This window comes from Mixophyes fleayi, chromosome 2 (genome assembly GCF_038048845.1).
Source record: "Mixophyes fleayi isolate aMixFle1 chromosome 2, aMixFle1.hap1, whole genome shotgun sequence".
In the NCBI taxonomy this organism is placed as follows: Eukaryota; Metazoa; Chordata; class Amphibia; order Anura; family Limnodynastidae; genus Mixophyes; species Mixophyes fleayi.
In genome coordinates, this window is record NC_134403.1 from 258,060,151 (window position 1) to 258,088,149 (window position 27,999).

The 27,999-nt window shown below is 42.4% G+C and overlaps 1 protein-coding gene across 5 annotated transcripts; it reads right to left on the bottom strand.

The window, feature by feature from the left end:
• LOC142138897 (polymeric immunoglobulin receptor-like) lies at nucleotides 1-27,995 on the bottom strand. 5 transcript variants are annotated; one of them, XM_075195983.1, is made up of 7 exons: nucleotides 27,811-27,995; nucleotides 27,266-27,601; nucleotides 13,558-13,881; nucleotides 12,948-12,989; nucleotides 12,795-12,873; nucleotides 715-818; nucleotides 1-644 (listed from the first exon to the last, which is right to left on the bottom strand). In XM_075195983.1, the coding sequence occupies exons 1-7, from the start codon at nucleotides 27,887-27,889 to the stop codon at nucleotides 589-591; spliced, it is 1,020 nt and encodes a 339-aa protein (XP_075052084.1). In that variant the 5' UTR covers nucleotides 27,890-27,995; the 3' UTR covers nucleotides 1-588. The 5 variants fall into 5 exon arrangements, with proteins under 5 accessions (XP_075052084.1, XP_075052083.1, XP_075052082.1 ...); XM_075195982.1 differs by having other exon boundaries at nucleotides 12,795-12,876; XM_075195981.1 differs by having other exon boundaries at nucleotides 12,795-12,876; nucleotides 12,948-13,034.
• Between the last annotated feature and the right edge of the window lie 4 nt (nucleotides 27,996-27,999).

Genomic DNA, 27,999 nt, shown 5'->3' on the forward strand with positions numbered 1-27,999 from the left:
CAACCTTGTTATACTTTCAATGGGTATAGAGAGCAAAAAATTTATTGTAAGAAGCAGGTTTTTGGAGCAATATGTAATATAGTTGAAAAGAGGGGAGAAACATATTTCCTGCAATATTGGACTTATTACCACTACTATTACTCACACAATTTATTTTCTTTATAGATTTCTTTTTATATGCACTGTACCCTCATTCATTTGTGTAGGTGTACCTACAACTTAGAGCCATGAGCAGTCCTCAGTGGTCCCTTCTGCTCTCTTCAAGCCTCCCTTTATAGCACAACCTCATCTTCTCTAATTTCTGATATGACAATAAAATAATTGGACCCGCAGTGGAAAAGAGGAGTGGTGCTTGCGAAGGTGGGAGGCAGGAGTTTTTAGGCACATAGAATGGTAGAAGGTGTTACATGAAAGAATAATCAACTACTGTCTTTATCAGGCACTGTCACAGAATATGCAAAAAGTTTTCCTGTACACATTTTACATATATGTATTTCTTTGTGACCCCATTATATAAAACGTATGGGAAAGCTTTAAAATGGGAATACAGTGATTTAAGATGGGACATGAACAGTCTATATCCAGTTCTCATATGTCATGTCTCTGAGGTCTCAATGAGCGGTTACAGGTCAAACAGATGCCCGCTGAAATAAAAAAGAAACAGGTCAGTATCTTATGATCTCCACATTTACAACCAGCAATCCCAAAACTTACCAGATAACCTTTTGTAGTAGGTGAAGAGAAAAACACACAGTACCATGCAAAGAAAAAATATCCATCGTAGAATCTCCCAGGCTCTGTTGTGTCCAGGTCCACTCCTGCCATAAAAAGGACCAAAGAGAATGGTTATATTATTGGTAGTTCAGATGGGCAGCACAGTGGCCTAGTGGTTAGCACTTCTGCCTCACAGCACTGGGGTCATGAGTTCAATTCCCGACCATGGCCTTATCTGTGTGGAGTTTGTATGTTCTCCCTGTGTTTGCGTGGGTCTCCGCTGGGTGCTCCGGTTTCCTCCCACACTCCTAAAACATACTGGTAGGTTAATTGGCTGCTATCAAAATTGACCCTTGTCTCCCTCTCTGTCTGTGTGTGTGTCTATATTAGGGAATTTAGACTGTAAGCTCCAATGGGGCAGGGACTGATGTGAATAAGTTGCGGAATTAGTGGCGCTATATAAAGGATGATGATGATGATCTCTAACAAATATTTCAGAACCTGAAGGTTATTATATGTATGATATAATCCTATATGATCAAATTCCCACTGAAGTTTCCTTTACCACAATGCACGGTTTTCATGGTAGTGAGCCACCCAGCCCATTCTAACTCCCACTGATACATTACACAGCTTTGAATGAAGTCAATACACTGTGCTGTGTTGTGTATCCTTTAAAATGTAGATAGTTCAGCAAATCAATATTTACAGTTAAAATTGATCTGTCACTTTAAGTAATTGGACATTTCCCGATTTAGGAATTAAATCAGCAAAACAATATGGTTAAAGTTAACATTTTTTCATTTTGTTAAAACTTACATTTTTGATCAAGTAATGGAAAGGGTGAAGTGTTTGAAAGTGAACACATCTCCTTTGCAAATGGATATTGAATGTTTCTAGTAGTTTTGGGAGCCAAGTCATGAAATATTTTACAGCTTTCCTCCATTCAGGCTACATAACTGCAACATTTTATGGTGGGCAAGATGTAAACTTCCACCTTTTTCATTGTTAAAATGGGCATGAATTAAAATTCAGTTTTAATAGTACAAAAGACTACATACATACAGTTATTTTTGCAAAAACAATGGAACGATTAACAATGTCATTTATGTATTAAATTTTAATTTCTGATAGCATTGTACATTTGAGGATATTCCTGCCATGAAATAAGGTGTCATCATCTCAGGTAGCAGAAACTAATTGGCTGCAGGGAATCACAAGGCTGTAACTATGCCGCCCTCTAGTATACATTCCCCTGCTGTCAGTCACTGCAACACCTGCTCCACCAATGCTAACCAGAGGGAGTAGGTGGTGATTGATCAGTGAATGACTGGAGGAAGTATTTGGGCTACTCACTGACTTATCACCGTCCCTTTTCTCAGTATTGGAGGAGCTGTAGTGGTGGTATATGACAGCAGGGGAATCTATTAGATAGAGTAATATATTAGAGGGTAGTCATTCATTATTTGTTCCATCCGTATCACCAGTGCATACCTCCTGTAGTATATGTGGACTACTTTATAGTTCAGTGGAGGTAGACGTTAGGAGTGTGTTCTAAGAAATTCATTTATATCATGAACCCAAATGTCATCTTTTACATAATGCGCATGAGCTCAGAAGTAAATGGTTCAGCAGCCGCAGTTCCTAATCTATTCAAATAGTCAGCGTGTTTATGCACAGCAACATATGCTACAACTGACAACGAGGATAAAATCGCATTGCACAGAATGTCGTATCAGCTTAGAGTGAGGCCAAGAACACGTCAGTTAAATAAGCCATTATTCAAGTGTACAGTGAAGGAGGCAGTCCCCCTTCCAATTTTCATTTAAATGTCAAGATACACTCGCCCGGTGTAACCCATAGATAGCACTATAGGGGATTGGGCCACATATGTAGAAATTGTGGAACTTTATTGTGATGAAAATAATGTTAGTGGCAAAAAGAAATTGTCAGTCCTTCAGAGTTTAATGGGGGCATAAGACATGTATGTTGTTGTGCAGTATACTAATACCAGTAAAACCCACCAGAAAACTATTCATTAAAAATGTAGGAAATATTTAATAAAAGAAGTCAATTTAAAGGAAAAAATATGTTTGCGTATGTAGCAGAGTTGAGAAATGTGATTTTGCTAAGCTGAAGTCATCTTGTTGCCTTACAGCCATTTTGTTCTCTTAAAGCTTAAAGACAGATTAGATACAGCTAGTTTGTAGGAGTTATTCATTGTTTGCAAGAAACTGCCCATGACCTTGAATATAGTAGAACAGGAGATAAACCAACTCCCCCCTGGGGAGTATTCCTGTGTGAAAATGAGAGACTGTAGCAACATCTGTGTAATGGGAGCATGAGTGGTTAAAACCTTTTGGAGCGTAGTTTTCTGTAATACGTGATTTTGTGCTATATAGATATGGACTTGTAACTAATAAAGCATCATCATCATCATCAACATTTATTTATATAGCGCCAGCAAATTCCGTAGCGCTTTACAATTGGGAACAAACATTGATAAGACAATACTGGATAATACATACAGACAGAGAGGTAAGAGAACCCTGCTCGAAAGCTTACAATCTATGGGCAGAGCTAATTGTACACGCAAACCATGCAGTGTATTTAATTCTCTCCAGCTGATGAGCTCATAACTGATAAACTGACACTTACAGGTTAACAATCTGATTTAGATTCAACAGAGTTGAGTTATCTGAACACTGTCAATTTGGAATGAGTATCTCATTTGCAATAAGAGACAGGCTGTTGTGTGGTATGCACAGTGGAAGTATTCAAAATAGATTATTAATTGAACCACAGTTAACATTAGACCATGCACTGTCTATTGCAATTTTAATGGAGACAGTGGCAAGGGATGCCTAAGAATTACAACAAAAATGGCTTGAAAGTATAATACAGGAAATGTCTTTTAAACAGAGAATATCTTGTAAAACAACAAACTCACAACGCACAAAATAAAACAGGAACATAAAGTGACTGAAAATGAGTCAGGATCAACTAACAGTCAGGAAACAGAAAAAGATTTATCATGGCTTGAATTGCGCAATATAGTGGCCGCAGACTGCTAAGCAGTGTGGATTACCCCTGAATTGGCAGGAATTAAGTTAAAAATAGAACTGGACACAGGACCTACCCTTTCAGTTATTACATCAAATGAGTATTACAAGTTATTAGCTAAACTTCCATTACGAAAAACCTCTGTATTGCTGAAGACATATGAAAAATGGAAAAAAAGTGCCTCCTAGAGAAACTTACAGTTGATGTGAAATACAAAGAGACAATGCACAAATTATATCTGTATATATTACAAAATGGTGGACAGGCATTGTTTAGTCATGAATGGGTAACATAAATTTAAGTTGACTGGCACTCTATTCAAACATTAAAGGTGTCAACGTCTAAAGAATCAAATAGTGACACTATTAAGAGAACAGAACTGAAGAACCATAGGTAAAGTGGGAAGTGTTCGCATATGCAGAGACTTTAAATTTAGCACATAAATACTTACAAATGGAAGTTGAAGAGATGTCAAATAAATAAATAAATCTGTCATGCATCCTGCTGGATACTCAGATCTGCTAGGTGTTAGTGTATCAGGAACCCATCACTTCTTATCAAGTTGGCATGTGATGCTTTACCTTGATTCAATACGGCTAAAGGAAGCCATATTTTTAATAAAGGACAAGTTCATATTTACCTACCATAGAGTAGCCTGGCGTGGAAGGCACAAGGATGCCACAAGTGCATTGTCCTAGGGTTGCGAACCCTTAATCAGGTCCTTATTGGACCACAAATGAGCCCTTGATCTACCCACATAATTATTTTTATTATCGTGGATTTGTAAGGCACCACAGTGCTCCGTAACGTTGTACAGTAGGGAAAACTACGCTCATAAAACAGGGACATACAAGGTAGATAAAAGAAATTCAGGCATGAAAACAGAGGGTATGGAGGACCCTGCTCATTGAAGAGCTTACATTAAAAGTGGAAGATGGCACAGCTGAAACAAGAGGAGAAAGTGTGTCTCAGAGTGGTGTGATGGTGCATTAGTGTGACTAGGATCATCGGGGATAAGGTGAGCTCTAAAAAAGAGATGGATTTTCAGAGAGCTTCTAAAAGTTTGAATGTTGTGGGAAAGCCTGATTGGACGTGGGAGCGAATTCCAGCGTGAGTTAAAGGTGTTTACCAGAGAAAAGACAAGACGTAGGTCAGATAAATCTAAGAGGATAGGAAGAAGAATATTTTAATATGAGATTTGAGATGTATAAAGGGGTGGTGTTGTTGAGGGTTTTGTAGGTAACAGTGACTGATTCTGGAGGACCCAGGGAGCCAGTGTACAGATTTGCGGTGCAGCAGATGTGCAGTGGTGAAAGGGGATCATCAGTCTTGCTTCAGCATGTAGGATGGATTAAAATAGGGATACGTAAATTTTGGGAATGCCAAATAACAGGAGGTGGCAGAAGTCAAGACAGGAGATGATGAGAGAATGGATAAGAGTTTTGGCAGCATGTTGGTTAACAAAAAAAAGTATTCTGGCAATGTTTTTAAGGTGTCGACAGGACTGGGAGAGAGTCTGGATGTGAGAAATAAAGCAGAGGGCGTAGTCATGTGTGTCAAGGTAACGGGCTTAGGAGACTGAAGAAAATGTGGTTTATTGATAGTGAGGGAGATTTGAGGAGAGGTGGTGACTCTGGCAAGAGGGAAGATAATACGTTCTGTTTTGGACATGTTGAGCTTTAGGTAGTGTTGGGACATCCATGTGGAGATAACAGAAATACACTTGGTTACAAGAGATAGCACAGAAAGGGAGAGGTCTGGGGAAGAGAGATAGATTTGGGTGTCATCACCATAGAGGTGGTTCTGGAGTCCAAATGAGTAAATTAGTTCCCCATAAGAAAAGGTTTACACTGAAAAAAGTAAAGGGCAAAGAACAGAGACCTGTGGGACCCCAACAGATAGCGGGAGTGGAGGGGAGGATGTGCCAGAGGTAGAAACACTAAAGGAGCTGTTTGATAGGAAGGAAGAGAACCGGGAAAGAACTTGACCAATGGTGGGAAGTGTGTGTAGGAAAGAAAGTGATCAACAGTGTCAAAAACAGCAGGTAGGTCCAGGAGAATGATTATGCAGAAATGAACGCAGTAAGTAGATTAATGATCACTTTTGCAAGAGCAGTTTTAGTGGAATGTTGGGGACGGAAGTCTGGTTGCAGGGAGAAAAAATGGTGTTAGTGGAGAGAAAATGAGACGGGTGGTTGAACACTAATCACTCAAGTAGTTTGGAGGCAAACAGTAGAAGAGAAATTGGACGGTAGTTGGAGAGAAAGGTTGAATCGAGTAATGGTTTCTTTAGAATTGGTGGTTTCTTTAGAATTTAGAATTTGAAAGAGGAATTTGAAAGAGGATGCAAATGTGCCAGTGGAGAGAGACAGGTTGAAGAAGTGAGGTAGGGGTGACAATGCAGTGTGGGTGGGGGAGAGGGAGCATCGAATTTTGGAGGGAATAGGGTCAAGGGGACAGGTTGTAAGGAACGACATTTCCTCAAGTGGCACTCTGCAGTGCGAGAACACTTTTGCAGGTAGCAGGTCTGTTTGATGTGCCATGGCTGGGATTTGGATCGTCGGGAACTGTATGTGGTAGCTGGATCTGTAATGTATAGGGCTAAAGTCAGTGTTTTGTTGTAGAAAGAGGCAGCCTGATTAGAGCAGAACAATGCAGTCATAGGAAAGTTGTTGTTTTAGTCAAAATGAGAAGTGGATTGGGTTAATTGTACGTGTGCATTTGGGTGCAGAGGCAGGACATGAGGTCAGATGAGGCTAAAGGAAAGGAGGTTGTGGTCAGAGAGTGCGAAGGCTAAATTGGAGAAACTAGAGATGGAGCAGTAGCAGGAGAAGGCAAGATTAAGGTAGTGGCCATCACAGTGGGTGGGACATGAGGTCCACTGGGAGAGACCAAAGGAGAAAGTAAGTGAAAGAAGTTTAATGGCAGAAGAGACAGTGGGATTATCAATATAACTGTTGAAATTGCTTAGTATGAGAGTAGGGAGTTTAAAGGATAGAAAATGAGTGAGCGAGGCCACAATGTTTTCAAGGATTTCGGAAACTGGACCTGGGGGGTAAAATATGACAGCAACATGAGAGTAGAGAGGATAAAATAGACGAATAGTGTGAACTTCAAAGGAAGAGAATGAGACAGAGGGTTCAGAGGGTATGACTTGGAAGTTGCAGCTTGGAGAAAGTAGAATGCTTACTTCACCACCTTATCTGTTTCTGGGTCTGGGAGTGTGGCTGAGGGAGAGTCCCCCAAAGGAGAGCACTGAAGGATGTCAGAGGAGGTGAGCCAAGTTTCAATAATGGCAAGGATGTTGAGGGATTTAGAAATGGATAGATCATGAATGGATGCAAGTTTGTTATAAACAGATCTGGTGTTCCATAGTGCACAGGAGAAGGGAAGAGAGGGTAGTGGAGATATGTGGATAAGGTTGACTGGATTGAAAGTACGGGGTGGGTGGAAAAGTTTGGGATACAGTGAAAAGCGTGAGCAGATAGTGGGGATGGTAAACATTGCCTATAGGTTAGATGAGATGTCAGCAGCAGCCATGAGAAGAAGCAGGGTGAGACTGAGGATGATTTGTGGATGCAAGGTGTATTTCAGTTTATGTAGGCTGGTGAGTGTGGTGGGTGAAGGAGACAAAACAGTTAATTTGTACAGACTAGCAAAGAGGGAAGTAGTGATGGAGAAATAGGGTGATAATGAGAGAATTGGAGTCTGAAGGGAAACGGGGTGAAAGTGAATAGGAGAAAGAGGAGTATAAATTGAGTAGGTGCATGATGGGTTGCTGTCAGAGATGTGGATGAATGTGTATTAGCTAGGGTAGGTAATAGGAAAGTTTGAAGGAACAGTTAATCTAAATTGTGCAGGTCAATGGAAGAGGTGAAATATAGCTCAGTGCTACTGTGACATTTGCCAACAGTATTCAGAGATATCCTTTATATTTGTGAGTGTGACGATTAGGTAGTATATCTAATGACTGATTGTTATTTTCTGTTGAATTCATGCATGACAATGTATATTGTATGTAACCTTGTAATGTAATCTCAACGTGTGCTTTGCTAAATTACATGAGTTTGAACCTATGCAAGTGTCAATAATCTTTTGAAATTATCCAGAGTTAGATGAGCATCTCCGAGGAGTTTTTTTTGTATGCAGATGATATCTACCTGAACAGCCAAGCCGAAGGAGCAGAGGTTAGAATTCAGGTCATGTGAACATTCCAGATCTCAGGACATCCCTAGCTCACTTCGAAAGCCCTGTGACATTTGAGAGATCAATCTGTGCTTATTGACGGCTAATCTCCAAAGTTGGGGGGTGAGAGCTATGTGGAAAAGAGTTTAAAATCTTCTGCCTTAGATAATAACGTGTGCATTAGTGGCGCCATATAAATAGATGATGCTGATGATGAATTGCATTTAGTTTAAAGAATATCTCACATCCTGGGGCAAATGTATCAAGCTGAGAGTTTTTCGGCGGGTTTGAAAAGCCAATCAGATTTTAGCTATCATTTATTTAGTACATTCTACAAAATGATAGCTAGAATCTGATTGGTTGGTCTAGGCAACATCTCCACTTTTCAAACCCGCCGGAAAACTCTCAGCTTGATACATTTACTCCCCTGATGTTAATCTTTGAATAAAAGGACTTTTTGGGCTTGGTTGAGGAAGGGGACTGGTTTACCCCTGCCAGGCTGTGCCAGGCTGTATACCATCTGTACTTCTGGAGATCCCTAGTACCTTAAACTAGTGGATTTAACTGCCCTTATAAGGGCTACTTGAGCTAATAAAACTTCATTGCTTCACGACTGCTTTGACGACTACTTACCTGCTGTAATTCCTGTGACCTGCAGATTATCTGTTATCCAGCTGTTCTGAGTTTGGGACCCAGCATTCCAGTACCAATGCTTTGCCCGTTACCTGCAGCTCAGGCCAGTGTGATAGGCCAGGGGGAACCATTCACAGTAATCCTGATCTGAAGGCAAGAAAGAGGTCAGGGGTACCAGCCCAGGTGTACCAGCAAAGTTATCCAGAACGCAGTTCTGGACACCGCAAAGGAGTCCAGTGGTAGCAGCAGCATAAGCCCCTCCTACTTCGGTTAGAGAGTGTATTTGGGATAAAAAAAAGGGGACGGTGGCAAGGCAAGCCCAGCCTTTCCCCAACACAACAGACAGGGTGGCATAGGCAATCCATTCTGACACAATATATACAGTGCACCCGGTATATGACAGCACTTCACTTTTTCCACATTTTGTTATGTTACAGCCTTATTCCAATATGGAATAAACTCATTTTTCCCTCAAAATTCTACACACAATACCCCATAATGACAACGTGAAAAATGTTTTTGGGAGATTTTTGCAAATGTATTAAAAATAAAAAACTAAGAAATCACATGTACATAAGTACTCACAGCCTTTGCCATGAACCTCAAAATTGAGCTCAGGTGCATCCTGTTTCCACTAATCATTCTTGAGATGTTCCTACAGCTTAATTGGCTAGTGGCCAGACGGAAGCCACTCCTTAGTAAAGAGCACATGGCAGGCCGCCTGAAGTTTGCCAAAATGCACCTGAAGGACTCTCAGACCATGAGAAACAAAATTCTCTGGTCTGATGAGACAAAGATTGAACTCTTTGGCGTGAATCTCAGGCATCATGTTAGGAGGAAACCAGGCACCGCTCATCACCAGGCCAATACCATCCCTACAGTGAAGCATGGTTGTGGCAGCATCATGCTGTGTGGATGTTTTTCAGCGGTAGGAACTGGGAGAATAGTCAGCATAGAGGCAAATATGAATGCAGCAATGTACAGAGACATCCTGCATAAAAATGTGCTACAGAGCGCTCTTGACCTCAGACTGGGGCGGCAGTTCATCTTTTAGCAGGACAACGACCCTAAGCACACAGCCAAGATATCAAAGGAGTGGCTTCAGGACAACTCTGTGAATGTTCTTGAGTGGCCCAGCCAGAGCCCAGACTTGAATCCGATCGAACATCTCTGGAGAGATCTGAAAATGGCTGTGCACCGACGCTTCCCATCCAACCTGATGGAGCTTGAGAGGTGCTGCAAAGAGGAATGGACGAAACTGCCCAAAGATAGGCGTGCCAAGCTTGTGGCACACCTATTCAAAAAGACTTGAGGCTGTAATTGCTGCCAAAGTTGCATCAACAAAGTTTTGCGCAAAGGCTGTGAATACTTATGTACATGTGATTTCTTAGTTTTTTATTTTTAATAAATATGCAAAATTCTCCCAAAAACTTTTTCACATTGTCATTATGGGGTATTCTGTGTAGAATTTTAAGGGGAAAAAGGAATTTATTCCATTTTGGAGTAAGGCTGTAACATAACAAAATGTGGAAAAAGTGAAGCGCGGTGAATACTTTCCGGATGTACTGTATTGCAGAATATATTTTAAATAGTGATGTTCTTAAGTTATATGTGACCATTTTGTTCCAAGTCAAAGAAATGTATTTTTGACACAAAACTTGCAAAATCCCTTTCAGAGTCTGTGTGGATGAGGAGAGCGGGACAGCGTGAGGATCCAGAGTGGAGGGGCAGCATGTGGTGGAGGAGTGGAGGGCAGCATGTGATGAAGGAGAGGGCACCCTGTGAGGAAGGAGGGTTCACAACCAAACTAATTTGCCAAAAATGTAAAATCTTATTACAAAGAATACATATTCTTCATTTATATTATTCATAAAGCAATTCATGGTTGCTGTTTAATGTATTTATTTGTATTACTCTCTTTATTAAATTGTATTATATGATTTGTATTAAAAGAAAAAACATTATTAAATGAACAAATAATTTATAAAGGAGGAGGGCGCAAATTTATTTTTTGCAGGGGGGCGCCTGATATGCTAGCACCGGCCTGTACTAGTGCAAACACCCTAGCCGAGGAAAGAGGGTGTTACACTATAATATCTCATACATATGACTTAGGCCATTTATGGAATGAGAGCTACTTTCTGTAGCGATTTCTGTCAGAAAGGAACTGTATACAATACTGCAGCATGTGTGGTTCAATACTGCAGTGCAAGATGCCTGATAATAGTCCAATCTAAATTGTTTGGATGTTTATTGAACATTATTGATAAATACAAGTTGGAGATGACCGGCCTTTGTGTACAGTCATCTTCTGACCCAACCAGCAGGCCACCAGTGATGCTGAAATCTATTCAACTGCGTGGATCGAAGGGCATACAGGGTAGTTCTTGTCCATATAGGCTACCAACATGCAGGGGCGGGCTGGGCAGGGGGGCAGATGTTCCCTGGGCCGGAAGATAGAATTCTATTTTGGGCCGTCTGGTGGTCCAGTGGTAATGCGATGGAGACAGCCTTTGTGGTCTGTGCAGGGGCTGCAGAATATTGTACTACAGCTTGTAGTACAATATTCTGTGAATGGATGCCCCCGCAGTGAGTTCTACACGATGTGACAGCCCCTGCACAGACCGCAAAGGCTGTCTCTATCGCATCTCAGTAGCAGGCAGCTTCCAGCACAGGGTCATGTGACCGCAGTGGTCACATGGTAGGAAGTGTAGGCGGGGCTGATGGAACTCTATAGTCAGTGTGCAGGAGCTGCAGCATTTCTCTCTGCCCCTGGAGCCACTCGTGTAGAAAAAGGTAAGAGGAAGGGGGGAGTTAGTGATTGATTCTGCAGGGTATAGGGGGACATGTGTAGCTAAAGGTGCTGGGGCAGAGGGGGGGCATGTGTGGCTAAAGGTGCTGGGGGCAGAGGGGGGGCATGTGTGGCTAAAGGTGCTGGGGCAGAGGGGGGCCATGTGTGGCTAAAGGTGCTGGGGCAGAGCGGGGGCATTTGTGGTTAAAGGTGCTGGGGGCAGGGGGCATTTGTTGCTAAAGGTGCTGAAGCAGAGGTGGGCATGTGTGGCTGAAGGTGCTGGAGGCGGGGGGGAATGTGTGGCTAAAGGTGCTGGGGCAGAGGGGGGAATGTGTAGCTAAAGGTGCTGGGGCAGAGGGGGGAATGTGTGGCTAAAGGTGCTGGGGCAGAGGGGGGAATGTGTGGCTAAAGGTGCTGGGGGCAGAGGGAGGGAATGTGTGGCTAAAGGTACTGGGGCAGAGGGAGGGCATGTGTGGCTAAAGGTGCTGGGGGCAGAGGGGGGGGGGCATGTGTGGCTAAAGGTGCTGGGGGCAGAGGGGGGCATGTGTGGCTAAAGGTGCTGGGGGCAGAGGGGGGCATGTGTGGCTAAAGGTGCTGGGGGCAGAGAGAGGCATTTGTGGCTAAAGGTGCTGGAGGCAGGGGGGGCATGTGTGGCTAAAGGTGCTGAAGGCAGGGGGGGGCATGTGTGGCTAATGGTGCTGGGCAGAAGAGGGGGCCTAATTATAAAACGTGGGTGATATATTGATTTAACGCCAGGGATTGTAGAAGTTTTCTAAATTTCATGTACCCATTTTTTTTTTACCAAATAGGACCTCCAAGGATCCAAAGCTAAAGTAACCAGCAGCCACAAGTTGTGACAGTGACAAGACAGGTAGGAGAGAGCAGGACAGTCTGCCAACTGTCCTGAATCTGGTGAGACAGTCCCAAACTTGGGTGACTGTTTCGCTTAGGACAGTTGGAAGGTATGTCCCGCTTCACCGTGTACTGCTTGTGAAGGCAGAACTGTGTGCACCTAACAGTAGTGCACACAGTATTGCCTGTGTATTTGTATAAAATGAAAACCATGCTACATCATAGGGGGTTACCCAGTCCAATATGCCCAGGCCCCCCAGAGCCTTAATCCAGCTCTGGGCATGGGCATAAAAATGTATATATGGATTAAGCAACACTACAATAGCCTCTTTTTATATAGATAAATATATATTGTACCAAAAACCACCCTTTAAGGATGGGCCGCTGCTGTGCGCGTGCCCCCGGGCTGAAATCTGCCAGTCCTTCCCTGCCAACATGTATGATCAATTGCATATTCACCCTGCCACTCAGACCTCTAGCCAAGCAGCAGGATCAGTCTATTTGTTCCCAAAAAGTTTACAAGACATTTGGGGCTAAAAAATATTATTCTCACTTACTTGGGATTCACTGTAGCAGAAATGTTTTCCAGGTCCCTTAGATGGGTTATCCCACCAATTAGATTGATGTATTTTCTGTCTGCTAAGATAAAAGAATTGTTTCAAATTGAATTCTTTATATGCGGCGGTTTATAATTTGTATAGGGTATTCACCTGTGTTTACTGGTGGCAAGTGCGCAGATGGCCTTGTGTTCTCTAGTATAGAAGGAGTGGTGGGCACCAAAGTGTCAGGAAGCATCTCTTCTGATAGAAACAGACTATTTTAAAACACCATTAAGTGTTTAAAGATCACATAGTGTTGCAGAGGAGGCACTCAGTTTGTACATAGTAGTTTTCATGTTTTTTTTGCATATTAATATTTATGCACTTCCATATTATAAAAATGTAAAGTAAAAACAAATGTATAATTAGCTTTCATGAACCTTTTGCCTGGCCCACTGTCGTCCCTGATGCTGAGTGGTAAGAGTACTGAGCAGAACAAAAGTGGGTGCAGCAAGTGGGACATACAAGGTATGTATACATATTATAAAGCACATTCAGCTTCGTTTTTTCTTTTTTAACTATTGGCTTAATTAGGGCTGGATTATTTCCATGTATTTATCCTATACCGATGGGATGTTGTGGTCATTGGAACCACGGAGTGCTATGGCAGCAAGGGGAGTTGTGAATGGTACAACAGAGTGGCCATGAGGTACAAAAAATGTAAATGTAAATGTAAATCTGTCATATTGATAACGATAACATTGTCCACTTACTATCTTACCATTGTCTAAAGTTACGAGCAGCAAGACTTCATTCAGTATGTTTTGACCACCGGATTCACGGCATTGATAGATACCACTGTCCCAAAGCTCCAGCTGTGTCAGTCTCATTATTAGCACCCTCTTTTGTTTGTTATTGAAGACAAGGACTTTTGACTTGTAGTCTACATTGCTGTTTCCATCTGAATGAGCCACCCATTCAAACGTATCGTGATCCATTTGCTTGACCCAGGTCTTGGACCATGTCTGGTTCTGATTATATTCACAAGGCAATTCCACAGTGTCATGAACCTTATATTTGATCACATGTAATTTGGAAGGTAACCCTGCAGAAACACAAATATTTGCATAAATATGCATAGAAATGATAAAGAAATAAAAAATATACTTTCCTGATACTTAAAGGAGAACTTCTCCAAAAACATAAACATTGGTTTTTGTTGGCGCTTGTCAGTTAATACAAAGAAACACAATTTTACTTACCATCAATGGCTGTAATGGTCCTATGTCATGTTTATTTATCTTCTTAGCCCTCATGAACTTTCTATTGGTATGAAATGAAAGTTAACTTTTAAGGGGCATCAATTTCCACTTGAACTGTCTAAATCAGGCAGAGAGTTAAGAGGAGAATTGAGTGTAGTATGGAACCATTATAGCCTTTAGGGTCCTTGACGGTTCCAGTGAATCACAGATTCACAGTAAATACAATTACATTTTTATGTAGAGATGTGCCCCGCTGCCGTGCCCTGGAAGAGGGGGAAGACAGAAGAGAAGAAAATCTACTCACCGGTCCTGCGTTCCAGCGGTGAGTACTTCTCTTTCTTTTCTGCAGGTCCCAGCAGCAGAGGGCAAGTGAGCCAATTAGGGCTCACCTCCCCCTGCTGGGCAATCAGCGGCCAGATAGGTGAGCCAAACCAGGCTCACCTCTTGAATTATTGGCGCCGCGGCAAGCCAATCAGCGCTCACGGCGACACTGAGTGACATCAGCGCGCCGGAGGCCATCTTGAGAACAGCCTGTCGGCGGAGCAGAGAGAAGAGGATGTCGTGGGACGTCCGGTATCAAGAAGACAGAAGACGCCGGCAGAAGTGGCAGGGTGCCCTTGTAAGGGCAAGGAGCTACCCTGCCACTAGAAGACAGCACTGGAATTGTTGGCAGGCAGCCCTTGTAGGGGCTAGGAGGGCCCCCGCCCAGAAGACAGCTTCGCCCAACAGGAAAAGAGGCCCCGCTGGCTGGAAGGTCTGCAAGACCCGGAGAAAAAGGCGTCGGGGACAAGCTGAGTATCCTGCACAGAGCAGGTAAGTATACCCTGTGCAGTTAGGTAGGGCAAAAGGCCTGTGGGCACTGTCGGGCACAAGGCCCTGGCACAGATAGGTAGGGAATTATAAGGGCACAAGGCCCTAGTTAGTCGGGTTCTGAGCCCATAGTCAGAAGGGGCACAAGGCCCTAGTTAGTCGGGCTTAAAGCCCATAGTTAGAAAGGGCATAAGTGTTACAACTCTGTCTGTTGTATGTACCTAGCAGCAGTGCCTCATACCACCAGAGGTGCTGCTGTTCTGTTCCTGAACTCTTCTACTAGCCTGAAGGAGTTAATCTCCTTGCATTATGCCTGATTAGAACTGCACCTGTCGCACTGCTTTAAGTACCTGCCTCTAGCTGTGCTCTGTGCAGTTCATCCGTTTGTTCCTGGATGCTGCTAACCTGCTCCTAGGCTGTTTGGTATATACCTGCTGGACTGAACTTCTGTGTATGACCCCTGTATTAAAGTAATTTTATCGTTTTCAAATAAGCATTGCGATTGTATTGTGTTTCTAACGCACAAAGTGATTTATTTTAGCAGAGGTAAATAGTCAACAATTCAATACATTATTATATTATGATACAGTACAGTACAGCCAATACCAAAAGATACATACATACCGCTGCGCTTAGCTGCGCTAACCACGGGCATCCCTGGACAGTGATTCACCTTTGAATACTGTGATCAGTGAAGACTGAGGTTGTTGGGGGTGCAGCTATGATTATATATACAGTACAGTGTTACAGAGTGAACAATAGAGATGACGTAGCTTGTTTCTATAGGTCCAGACGTTGGGTGGGTCCAGGGTAAACAGGTCATAGGCTGATTCAATCTAAGGAATCCAAAGGTGGGGTCGTCTCTCCAGGGGATGTGAGCATTTCATAGCCAGCATCATACAAAGGTTTATTCCCTAATATCAATAACTAAAGTAAGCAATGTGCGATCTCTTCGCCGACTGCACCGGACAGCTGCTGATGAATAGGGTTTTAATATGATACTAGACATGCCACCTTTCCTATTATCTGAACCATATATATCACTGAAGTGCACATATAATCATATTATATAAACTAATAATAAACCAAATACTGTCTGCTCATAAATTACTGTGTAATGGATCCAATATGAATATGAATTATATAAATAACTAAATGTTGTCATGCGAGTGTGTGGGTGCGTATTTTACCGTGCGATCGCCGTATGCCACGTGTAGCGTGGCATACTGAGTGCAATCGGGCAATAAAACAATATTAACCAATATTCTTTCGTTCATCCAATTATACGACTTCGACACCTGCCTGTACCTTGGATCTTGCCTGAGACCCCGAATCGTTTGCCTGTACCCTGGACCATGCTGTTTTGCCTGTTGCCCTGACCTTTTGGACAGACTTCTGGACCTCGCTATTTTGCTTGATCTCTGCCTAGCTATTTGGATTTGTTTGTCTGATGACTGCTTGATCCCTGGACTCTGTCTGCTTTTCTGGACAGCCTTGTGCCTTCTGGACTGGGGTAAAACTTATAATACCTGTTCCTGCCATTTTTACTATACAGTCTCCTTAGGAACCTGTTCATATCAGTGGATCAGAGTAATCTTTGTTTGTGTATTTACCTAAATAAAGACACTTTGCTTTACACTTCTGTTGCTCTTCGTGAATGCACTGGGATTAATAACAATAAGTATATAGTTAGGGGGCACAATGCCATGTAGTTAAAGAGAGCACAAGCCCCATTAGACAGAGGCAGGGCACAAGGCCCTTGGAGTTAGAGTGGGCCTGAGAGCCCTGAGTTAGAATAGGGTGCAAGTCCCAGAGGTGTAGTGTGGCACAAGAGAGAGTGAGTCTCAGGCAATAGACCTGAGGTAACACTTGAGCAGAAGGCGCCTGTTATTGTTCTACATAACTGGCTGGTTAGGTAATGGTAAGTGTCTTCCATTGTCAGCCTTCCATAGACAGTAGCAAGATGTATTGAGCCTGTGTGGTGAAATATAGCGTTGTGTATACGGTGTTTGGTTGTGCTGTGTATGTTTCCTTACAGGTGGAAGACATCAGGCCCCCATGAAAGGTAGGCTTTTGTTTCCTGCCTGTAATCCTGTTATTCTCTGTGTCTGTGGGGACAAGGAGTAGTTAGAGTATACACATAGTGAGGGATAGGACACATAGTAGTCTTTGCGTCCCGTAGGTCCCTGGGGTTACAAGGAATTCCTGAGGCAGTGATTGGGCACCTCACTGGCAGTGCAGCACAGCCCTTTTGAGTTCCAGGGTACGTCCCATGGTTCCAATTGGGTGTCTCAGTCTGAACTCCAGCAGGGTTCCTGACGGTTCCAAGCGGAAGCCACTACCCCGGTGGCGCATTGCTCCAGTGAGCCCCGGTCATGCAGATGGCAACTGGTCCTTGGGATTCTGTGAGTGACCCCGTAGTGAGAAGATAGTCTTCTCGGTATGACCTGGGTGAGGGACAGGGTCAGCCCCGTAGTAGTAGGTGGACACCGGCTGGTATTCCCGGTAGAGGGAAGAGGTTTAGGGAGTACACTACACTCAGTACTTAGAGAAGTTGCATTACCCGACCATTAGCTGTTGTAGGTTCAGGGTGCCTTTTGTTAGCTAGTACTAGTTGTGTGGGTGGTACATTTAGCCTCACCTGTAGAGGGAGGACATGTTGTGTTCTGTCTTCCACAGGTGACGGAGAGAAGCAGGAGAGTAGGGACTGGAAGTTGGAGTGCCCCGGGTGAGTATCGCTCTCAATTCCTACTTCTGGTTAAGCCTTCACAGAGTAGAGTATTTCGGGCAGGATTCCTGCTCCCTTGGCAAGAACAAAACAAGGGGGTAAATGTATCAAGCTAAGAGTTTTCCGGCGGTTTTGAAAAGTGGAGATGTTGCCTATAGCAACCAATCAGATTCTAGTTATCATTTTGTAGAATGTACTAAATAAATGATAGCTAGAATCTGATTGGTTTTTCAAACCTGCCGGAAAACTATCAGCTTGATACATTTACCCCAAGGTGTTGGCAAGCGGGGTTGACTGAGTGTCTCTGCTCCTTGCCGTAGCCTCGGACAGTCCCTTTCTGTTAGACCCCTGCCTCACTTCTGTTTCTTTCTTAGAGGACTTGGAGTGATCTGATGGAGAGCGGCTGGGTGAACCCATAGTGGATGGTGGGGTGGTCATCGTTTGTAAGGTAAGACATCTGTGTGCGTCTGTCCTGTTCCCCTGCAGGCGTTACATTTATATGTCATGTTCCCAAGTGAGCTTTAATAAATATGTTATGATAATCAACCATACATATTGAATTGATTACTCAAAGATGACTGACTGAAGGGATTTAAATATCCAGGAACATTTTCCTTAATAATATTCCTCCAATGATTTCAATAATTCCAACCATACTTGTAGCTGGAATAAACAAATACCTACCTGTAATATTCATTTAAATAGACTATTGAGACCCGGATTACTGGGAGTTAAATGGTGGGGGTGAGCCTTAGGAAATGATTCATGAGTCATTGTGGTCCACCCCCTGCTGTAATAGGGTTGAATTTGTGATAACAGTTTAAGGGGCGGGGCCAAATTACCCAATTCCCCGAGCTCCGCCCCCACACAAGCACATTTCCCCGGAACTCCAGGAGGCCAACTTGACAAAGTTGGCAAGTATGCTTATAGCCAGGGTACTGCTCAGGAGAGCAAAAGATTAAATAAAAGTTACAACAAACAATAATGATTACGAAACTGCAAAACATGTCGGTATGCACAAGGTACTCATTAGAGCTTACAGTCTCAATTCCTGAACACACAAAGACAGACCCTAAGGATAATTCTCTCAGCAGCCAATTACCAATATGTTTTTGGAGTGTGGGATGAAACTGAAGTACCCGGAGGAAACCCAAGCAAATAAAGGGAGTACATACAAAAGCCACACAGATAAGGCCATGGTCTGGAATCAAACTCATGACCCCAGCGCTGTGAGGCAGAGGTACAAACCACTGAGCCAACCTGATTGTTTGGTGCATTTGATGGTGCAAACCCACACCCTAATTTTGGGATGTGTCCCTGAAAAATCAATGTATATCTACTTTTGCAGGTTGGACTGGAAATACGCTCAGTGGAAACAAATTGATAATGTCATTTCAAAATTCAACCTACTTCATCCTACTACCATTTTGGGACCATCCCTTCATTTCTTTCATTCTCCAGTCTTATGCATTTTAAAATAATCATGAGAGTGAGCGGACATCGGGGTATTTTCTCCGGAATAATGCACCCTGCACACTATTACCGTTACTACAGTATTAGTGCGCATTATTACTGTTAGTACAGTAATTTTAACGCTGATTTTTGCTTGCAGCCCTGTGAGGCGTAAGCAAAATTCTGTGTTTAAATTACAGTAGTTAAGGTAATACTGTGCGGGCCTAGAATAACGCGGCCCAATTGAATCCCCACCCATTGAATCTAATTTAAATAGTACTACAAAATAAAATCTCTTTTTTGCATGTAGGTGCAAAAGAAGATGCATTTATACCCCTAGCCTGCCCTGAGCAAGGAATACCCCAAACTGTCCAGCTCCCCCCATCATACCATGAAATATTTTGAACCCCCAGATGATGCCACCTTGGCCTGCACTATGCCCGGAGCTTGGCTCGGACGTTGCATCGTGAGCTCGCTATTGGCATACCCTTACTGTACATTGACTATGGCCAAATGCCCCTTTCCCGCCCCGTTCCTTCCCTGAAATTATATGCTGTAGTAAGTGTCTTTTGTGCTCGAAGATTAATTGAACATGGCTGCTTTCTGTTTGCACAGACTGTTTTTGCGGATCATATGAACAAAATCGCCATTTACATCCCATGTTGAATCAGGCCCAAGATGTCACAAAATTGCATTTACACTGCATGTTAACATTTTTGGGCAGTGGTGGATTAAGATGATTTTGTACTCTTCCCTTGTCAAATATTCCCCCACTTTACCCTTGTCACATATGAATACCACCCTTGTCACTTATGCCCACAGATTCTCCCCTTGTCACATTTGAGCCATCGCCTCTCTCCCATTGTCATTATGCCCTGCCCATTCTCTTATTGTCACTTATATTCCACCACTCCTCTCCCCTATTCCATATGCTCCCCTCCATCAACTACCATACTTCCATATCCCTCTGACCCCCCCATAGGTTCCTACCTATTGTGCTGTCCACTGGAGGAGGGCTAATGACTAATGCCTCTACACTGAAGCTCACTGTGGGAGCAGGAGAATTATGGCAGGTAGAGCCCCAGTCCCGGGGTCTAACAATGCTTCTACCACACAATATTTTCCTTTGCTGCTGGTAACCTATGGGCCCAGCGGTGGGCTGGAAAATTTTGGCCTGACATGGCCGGTTTAAGGTGGGGGGGGGGGGGGGGGCGGCACTCTCTCCATTATCTCACCTGTCAGTTGCTGTCAAATGCGGCTGCAGGGGTCCCCTTCGCTCCGTGTGCGCATAGAGATCGTTACGATCTCTAAATCTGTGCCAGTAGTACAGCAGCACCTGCTGGAGGAGCTGCTGTACTGTCTAAAATGGCCGAAATGGAGCTGCTGCGCATGCTCAGCAGCAGCAGCTCCTCCACATATTTATAGTGTTAAACATAAAATAAATCATATATAAATAAATATATCAAGAAGACCTCTCATAGCATAGCATATATATATATGTATATGTAATCTAATTAAAGTTTTAATATAAGTGGCAGGCTTCGATAATTACTTTAACGATGATTAATAAAATAGAGCATCCTATAACATAGTTGCTGCGTGATATATATATATATATATATATATATATATATATATATACATACATAGCTACACACATATATACACAGACATTTATAGTCAACATTGGTGTTATGTTATCAATGGTTTTTTTTATGTTAGTTTTAATGTGCAGTATCATTGCTAGTTTTAGTGTGCGTTATCAATGGTATTTTTAATTATGCAGTATCATTGCTAGTTTTAATGTGCGGTTTCAATGCTAGTTTTAATGTGTGGTGTCAAAACCCATTTTAATGTGGGGTTTTATGATTGTTTGAATGTACAGTATTTACAATGATTTTTTTTGTGCAGACAACCTAGGCGAGCCCTGTGGATGAACTATGTGTCGTAATGCAGGATGTGTCAATACTAATAGCCTTATACCCAGTGGCGTTATATTACATGCGTTTTATACAGAGGTGCCTGTACAATTTACAAGTACTTGTACTAATATTATATATATATATTTATATATATATATATATATATTTATTTATATATATATATATATATATATATATATATGTATACATATGTATTTGTTATTGTATATATATATGTGTGTGTGTGTGTGTGTGTGTGTATGGATAGATACATATAATATATAAAACATTTAATTTTTTCACTATTATGTTTGGATACATGATAAATAAATATTCCTTTTATGATAGCATTTGTCAGATTGTCTTTTTAATATTCACCACCTACTTGTAACGCTCTCTCGTCATGATGACACTGTACTCTTAATTTCAGATTTTAGGGGCCCCCCTGTTTTAAGTGGCCCGGTCTCCCCAAAGCCTTAATCAAGCTCTGGCCTGGGGGGGCAAGATATGATTCAGCAGCCTATTTTAAAGGAGAAAAAATGCAGGTGGCCCCACTGGGACCCAGCCCAACGTAGCCCACTATGGGACCAGGGTAGGGGCAGATGCCCCTGTGTGGGCCCACTTATTGCTCTGAGCACTCAGCGGTCGTCTCACTTGCTCCTATTATAATCTACCACTGATTTCGGAAATTTTAATGCATTTTCTGCACATTAGCAGCCACTTAGAGAATTGATGGGAGCACAAACCTCAATACGGCTAACATTGCAGCATAAGTTAATGTACCTAAATAAGCTTCAAAGACTGTTGTGTTTTAGACTTTCTGGTTATCATATTTGTCCCAGACCATTATGTTACTCTAAACTTACAAAAATTAAAATGAGCAAACGTCCTTTTTTTAATAGTAGGAAACATTAAAGCATCTTATGTGGAAGCTTTTGAGTATAAGGAAAAAATCATTATACACCATAAAAACTTAATTTTATCCACCCGAAAAGGGCCCTGAAATCAAACTGCCGAAGGGCAAGCAACACAAAAATCACACATTTTACTTATAATACCGCAATAAACGTAGAACAACTTGGAATTGCCTGGACTTGAGCAAACAATCCAATTTAAACAGAGGCATCATCGATTTTGGGCATATGAAAAGAAATTCACTTGCTTTTATTAACCCTTTGTGCTAAACATTGATAAAATATTGGTAGATAACAATATAAGGTTCAGGGCACAAATTATGTGTGCCTAAAGCTAGAATTTATTCTGTTTTGTGTACATTGATGCAAATAAACATGTTCCGGCCGGAACAGACACATACATAAACAATAAAATGTGCACTATGCAGAGCACAGTATGAGATGAATTGCACTAAGCAATACAATAAACAGTATGCTGGGTGGACAAAGAAGTGCCCAAATGTTAATAGGCAAACTGATCAGGGGTATGAGATATGACTAAACAGTCTGTAGAAAACTAGTATAACAAAATTGGAAAAAGAAAAAGAAAAAGAAAAAAAAGAGTCCAAACACACATGAGTTGGGGTCATAGCCCATAAAATGAAAAAGTAAGTGGCTGTTCAATGTACTGCCGATATACCTTATTAATGTGTAGGGTGAAACATCAGAAGCAGTTGCTGTACATGCGATGCAAGTTTCCAAAGCACTTACTTCTTTTCTTCCAACTGGAGTCGTGGTCCAATCGGGGGTAACGTGGATAGGGAAACTCTCCTTATACCCAAAGTCAAGAAGGACTCTAACGAGCAATTACAATCTGCTTTTATAACTAAATTCAGCTCCAACACCAAGGAACTAGAATCAATTGTCCGGAAGCATTGGCACGTACTATTGATGGATGAATCTCTCAAAGATATTCTTACAAAAAATCCGAAGATGATAGTCAAATGCTGTATCCCCATAAGTAAAAAGGAACAACAGGAAAGTTGGTTGAAAGAAAAAGGTGAAGGTTTTTATTTTTGCAATAGATGCCAAGCCTGCACACTCAACAAGCATAGGAGACTCAAACCCATCACCAGTTTTCATTCCAATGTTACAGGGGAGGTCTATAAATTTAAAAGCAAAATCACGTGCGACACAATAGGTTTCATGTATCTTCTAGAATGCCCATGCGGACTCCAGTACATTGGACGCACAGTCCGCAAACTACATATAGGATTTTCGGAGCACTTGCGCAATATTAGAAATCAGTCTATGAACCACAGTGTATCTGACCATTTTTTAAAACATCACAACCATGATCCTTTCACTCTCAAATTTCTGGGCATCAGTAAGGTCCATAAACCATGGAGAGGGGGCGATTATATTGCCCTCATTTCCAAAGAAGAGGCAAGGTGGATCTTTTACCTTAAAACCTTAACCCAAAAGGGTTGAACGTTGATTTTGATTTAGGCTATTTTCTAAATTCTTAGACTCCTCCATTATTTACCCTTTAATTATCTCTCTTTTTTTTTATCCCTGTAGACTTTGTCATGTTATTTCATGTCATGTCATTACTTTGCAGCCAGATATAAGCAGAAACATGTCAAACTGTCTCTATTACTTTTTTTTATTTTTATTTTCATTTTTTCCTTTGGGAATGTTTAGTATTAAAAGAATTCCTCCTTTCATTATTGTATTCATAATATTCTCCAATCAAAACCACATTTCCTTTTATCTATATGGATGTACTTGTTCTTGTTGCTAATCAGCTGAGCAAATATCCAATTTATCCATTATCCAATCATCTGTGTTTGACAGCCCTGGCTAAACCCTATATAATCTATCCAGGATGAACAGCTAACATTAATCCCTGAGGAAGCCGAATGGTTAATTACTACAGGTGAAACGCATAGGTTTACTATCTTTTTTGCACCATCTAACACATCTACAATCAAGTTCATGACTTGTTTTCTTCCTAGCATGCTAGAAGTTTTTAACAATTTACACGATACACTCGGCAGCAACAAGGCGGGACCAACCGGTGTTTGTATCTCTGGAGCGCGTATGCGCCACCTCCGAATTAGAACACTGTCTACACGGGACTTCTGTTGATTTCTACTATCTTCTTGGTGATAAGGAAGGTGTACCCGCGATTATAGGAGGAAGACATTACCCCCGATTGGACCACGACTCCAGATGGAAGTGTGGAGGGATGCTCCGGCGACGAGGTGACCGAGAAGGAGACGCCGGAAGAAGCTGCTCACCAGTCCAGCGTTGAGTATCCTTCTCTCTTCACAGGGTCCGGGGGCAGCGGGCGACTGAGCCAATCACGGCTCACTTCCCGCTGCTGGCCAATCAGCGGCCGGATTGGCGAGCCAATCCTGGCTCGACTCCAGCCATTCAAACTACTGGCGCCGCCGCCGCGAGCCAATCAGGGCGCCTTGTGCCCTCCTAACAACTAAGGGCCTTGTGCCCCACTAACTAAGGGCCTTGTGCCCTCCTAACAACTAGGGCCTTGTGCCCTCTAAAGACTAGGGCCTTGTGCCCTTTAAAGACTAGGGCCTTGTGCCCTTTTGAACACCTACTATGGCCGCCCCTACCTGCGCCACAGGCCTAGTGCCTGAAGGTGCCCCCGGGCCTTGTGCCCGACCTAAAAAAGTAATTGATACTCACCTGCTCCACGCAGGAAACTCCGCTTGTCCCGCCATCTTGATCAAAGTCTTCTGGCGGCAGGGTAGCTCACAGCCCTTACAAGGGCTCCCTGTCGCTTCAGCCGCTGGAGCTCTGGACGCGACGTCCTCCTTCTTCTCCTCCGCTGCCGGACTCGCCTCATGTCGGCGCCCGGCGGCTTATAAAGCCGTCAGCGCGCTGACGTCATCAGCCGTCGCAGCGAGCCCTGATTGGCTCGTGGCGGCGGCACCAGTAGTTTGAATGGCCGGAGGCGAGCCAGGATTGGCTCGCCAATCCGGCCGCTGATTGGCCAGCAGCGGGAAGTGACCCGCTGCCCCCGGACCCTGTGAAGAGAGAAGGATACTCACCGCTGGACTGGTGAGCAGCTTCTTCCGGCATCTCCTTCTTGGTCACCTCGTCGCCGGAGCATCCCTCCACAGAAGAAAAGAAGTAAGTGCTTTGGAAACTTGCATCGCATGTACAGCAACTGCATCTGATGTTTGAACCTACACATTAATAAGGTATATCGGCAGTATCGTACATTGAACAGCCACTTACTTTTCATTTTATGGGCTATGGCCCCAACTCATGTGTGTTTGGACTCTTTTTTTTCTTTTTCTTTTTCTAATTTTGTTATACTAGTTTTCCACAGACTGTTTAGTCGTATCTCATACCCCTGATCAGTTTGCCTATTAACATTTGGGCACTTCTTTGTCCACCCAGCATACTGTTTATTGTATTGCTTAGTGCAATCATCTCATACTGTGCTCTGCATTGTGCACATTTTATTGTTTATGTATGGGTCTGTTCCGGCCGGAACATGTTTATTTGCATCAATGTACACAAAACAGAATAAATTCTAGCTTTAGGCACACGTCATTTGCGCCCTGAACATTATTTTGTTATCTACCATTATTTGGGAGGGTGGGGTTTTCCCTCCATATACCACGGGTTCAATTTTGTGGCTGCATCTCCACATACAAGGAAGCGCGGCCCTTCCCACTACCATTTTTTCAGTCTATTGACAAAATATTAACAATTTATATTCATACAATAACGATAAGCATAGAAACAACTAGGACATTTTTCTCTTATAGCCTTAAAGGCCTATTATTATTATTATTATTATTATTATTATTAATAATTTATCTTTTTTTTATATGATCCATAACACATTGCATAATACATGAAAAGCAAGAGAGTACAAAGATCAGACATACTGTTTAAAGATATTACATACACACACAAACACACACATAACTTTGTAATGCAGATCAAGTTATTTATTTGAATAAAGATATGAGTTTTAAGGGCACTCTTGAAGCTTGAATATTGGGAGAGTAGAGTCCAACCTGATAGGGTGTGGGAGACTGTTCCAAAGCTGGGGAGCAACCCGGGCAGTCCTAGAGACGTAATTGGGAAGAGGTAATTTGTGTGGTGGTGCGTGGGCAGTCACTGGCAGATCCGAGGGAGTGGTAAGGAGTGTGGGTAGAGATGAGGTTGGAGTTTTAGGGAAGAAGGATTGGTTGAGATCTTTGAATGTGAGGGTAAGGAGTTTACATTTAATTCTGTAGGCCACGGGGAATAGAGCGACTGACAGACGGGGACTGCAGAAAGAGAGTGGAGGGAAAGAAAAATAAGGTGAGCAGCAGTGTTAAGGATAGACTTGACTGGGGCAAGATGGGAGTTGGGAAGACCAGAGTAGTGACCAGTAGTGAATAAGAGTTTTGGTGGCTTTCATGATAAGAGAGGGACAGATCTTGGCTATATTCCAGTAGGAATTGGAGAGGGAGTGAATGTGAAATATGAGGTGTCAAGGATGACCTGCAGCCAGTGGATTTGAGGGACAGGAAATAGGAGAATAGGGTAGTGTTATCAACAAAAAGAGAAGTGGGGGTGGGGTGAGGGAGCCAACCGTGGTGGTGGGCAAGATGATTATTTTCATTTTAGAGATACTGAATTTAAAAAAGTACTGGGACATTCAAGATGAGATGGCCGAGAGACAACAGGAGACACAAGACATAATGAAAGGGTTGAGGTCAGTGGAGAAATGATAGAGTTCTGTGTAATCAGCATACGCTTGCTACTAGAGATGGGAGGTAATGCCAGGTCACACATGGACAGAGGGTCCCTGCACTGGCTTGGCGTGCAGTATGAGTCCTCTTACCTCTGCCAGACAGTGTCACTGAAGAGCTGATCATCGTTCACTTACCCGGGTGAAATTTTCATGTTAAATTGCACAAAAGAAGGTCTTCTATCACTGGTCTGGATAATTATACCAATATGTATTATAAAACATTTGGTTCACTCTCTGACCATGATAGAACATGTATGTATGTAATATTTTATTTGATTCAACAAACAGGTCAAACTTTTAGGCAACATGTACAAATCCCAAAACTTGAATTTAGGTCAGAGATTCATACCTTTTTCCACCAGATTATGTTACTGAATTAAATATGGTACTTATGTCCTATTGCATACTTTTCAGTTGTGTGCTTATTTAAACACAACTTTCATAAAATTAGGTACGTATACAAGGTCATTTTAAAACAAGATTAGTAAGTAGCTAGTAAAACACAATAGTTTGTTACTTGGTATTACATAATGCCTTTTCAAAAAGAGGATCAAGATAATCCAACATAAATGGACATAAATCCCAAACTGTGGGACCCTGAACCACTGATCTCTCTCAATGTTTATTTACACTCACCATAGACCACCTGTAGGAGAACATTCTGTAGGACCTCATAGTCTTGTCCTGTCCATACTCTCCACTTGTACAGACCAGTATCCCACAGTTGTAAATTGATCATAGTCACATTAACAAAACCATGCAGTGCCACGTTTTGTGAGATAGTCGCTCGATGTTTGTAACTATTACGGGTGACCTGATTTGTTTCCACAATATTGTCACACTCTTTCATGGACACCTGTTGGCACCAGCTGCTTGCCAGATTCCTGTACTGATATGTATCGTAGTAACAAATGATGTTCATAGAACCCATAACTGCAGCCTGGACCTCACGTATATTAGGATATGAGGAACCTGGAGATAAGGATCAATATTATTAGAAAGTGTTGCATTGCCATATACTAAAAATATAAACTGTAAATATGTCCTTCTAGGGTCACCTAACAATGTTACAGTGATAGACTTTGCCTTTATATACAGTATGTAATAAAACTTTAAAACAAATTTACTGTATATTGTAAAACATGTTAATAACAAGTGAATAAGTCATCTGTAAAACTCACATTGTATCAATGTGTAGAAGAGAAGGTGGAGAGCCATGGGTTCCCATATTGCTTGATAGAGGACTGACTTGTACACCATCGTTTTTGTGCCTTGCCAGAAAGGACTGTACAATCTTTGTGACACTGTCTATAATTTATGAAAAATATGTCTTCATCATTCTTCCCAAACCTTGATCATAGGAAGTTTTG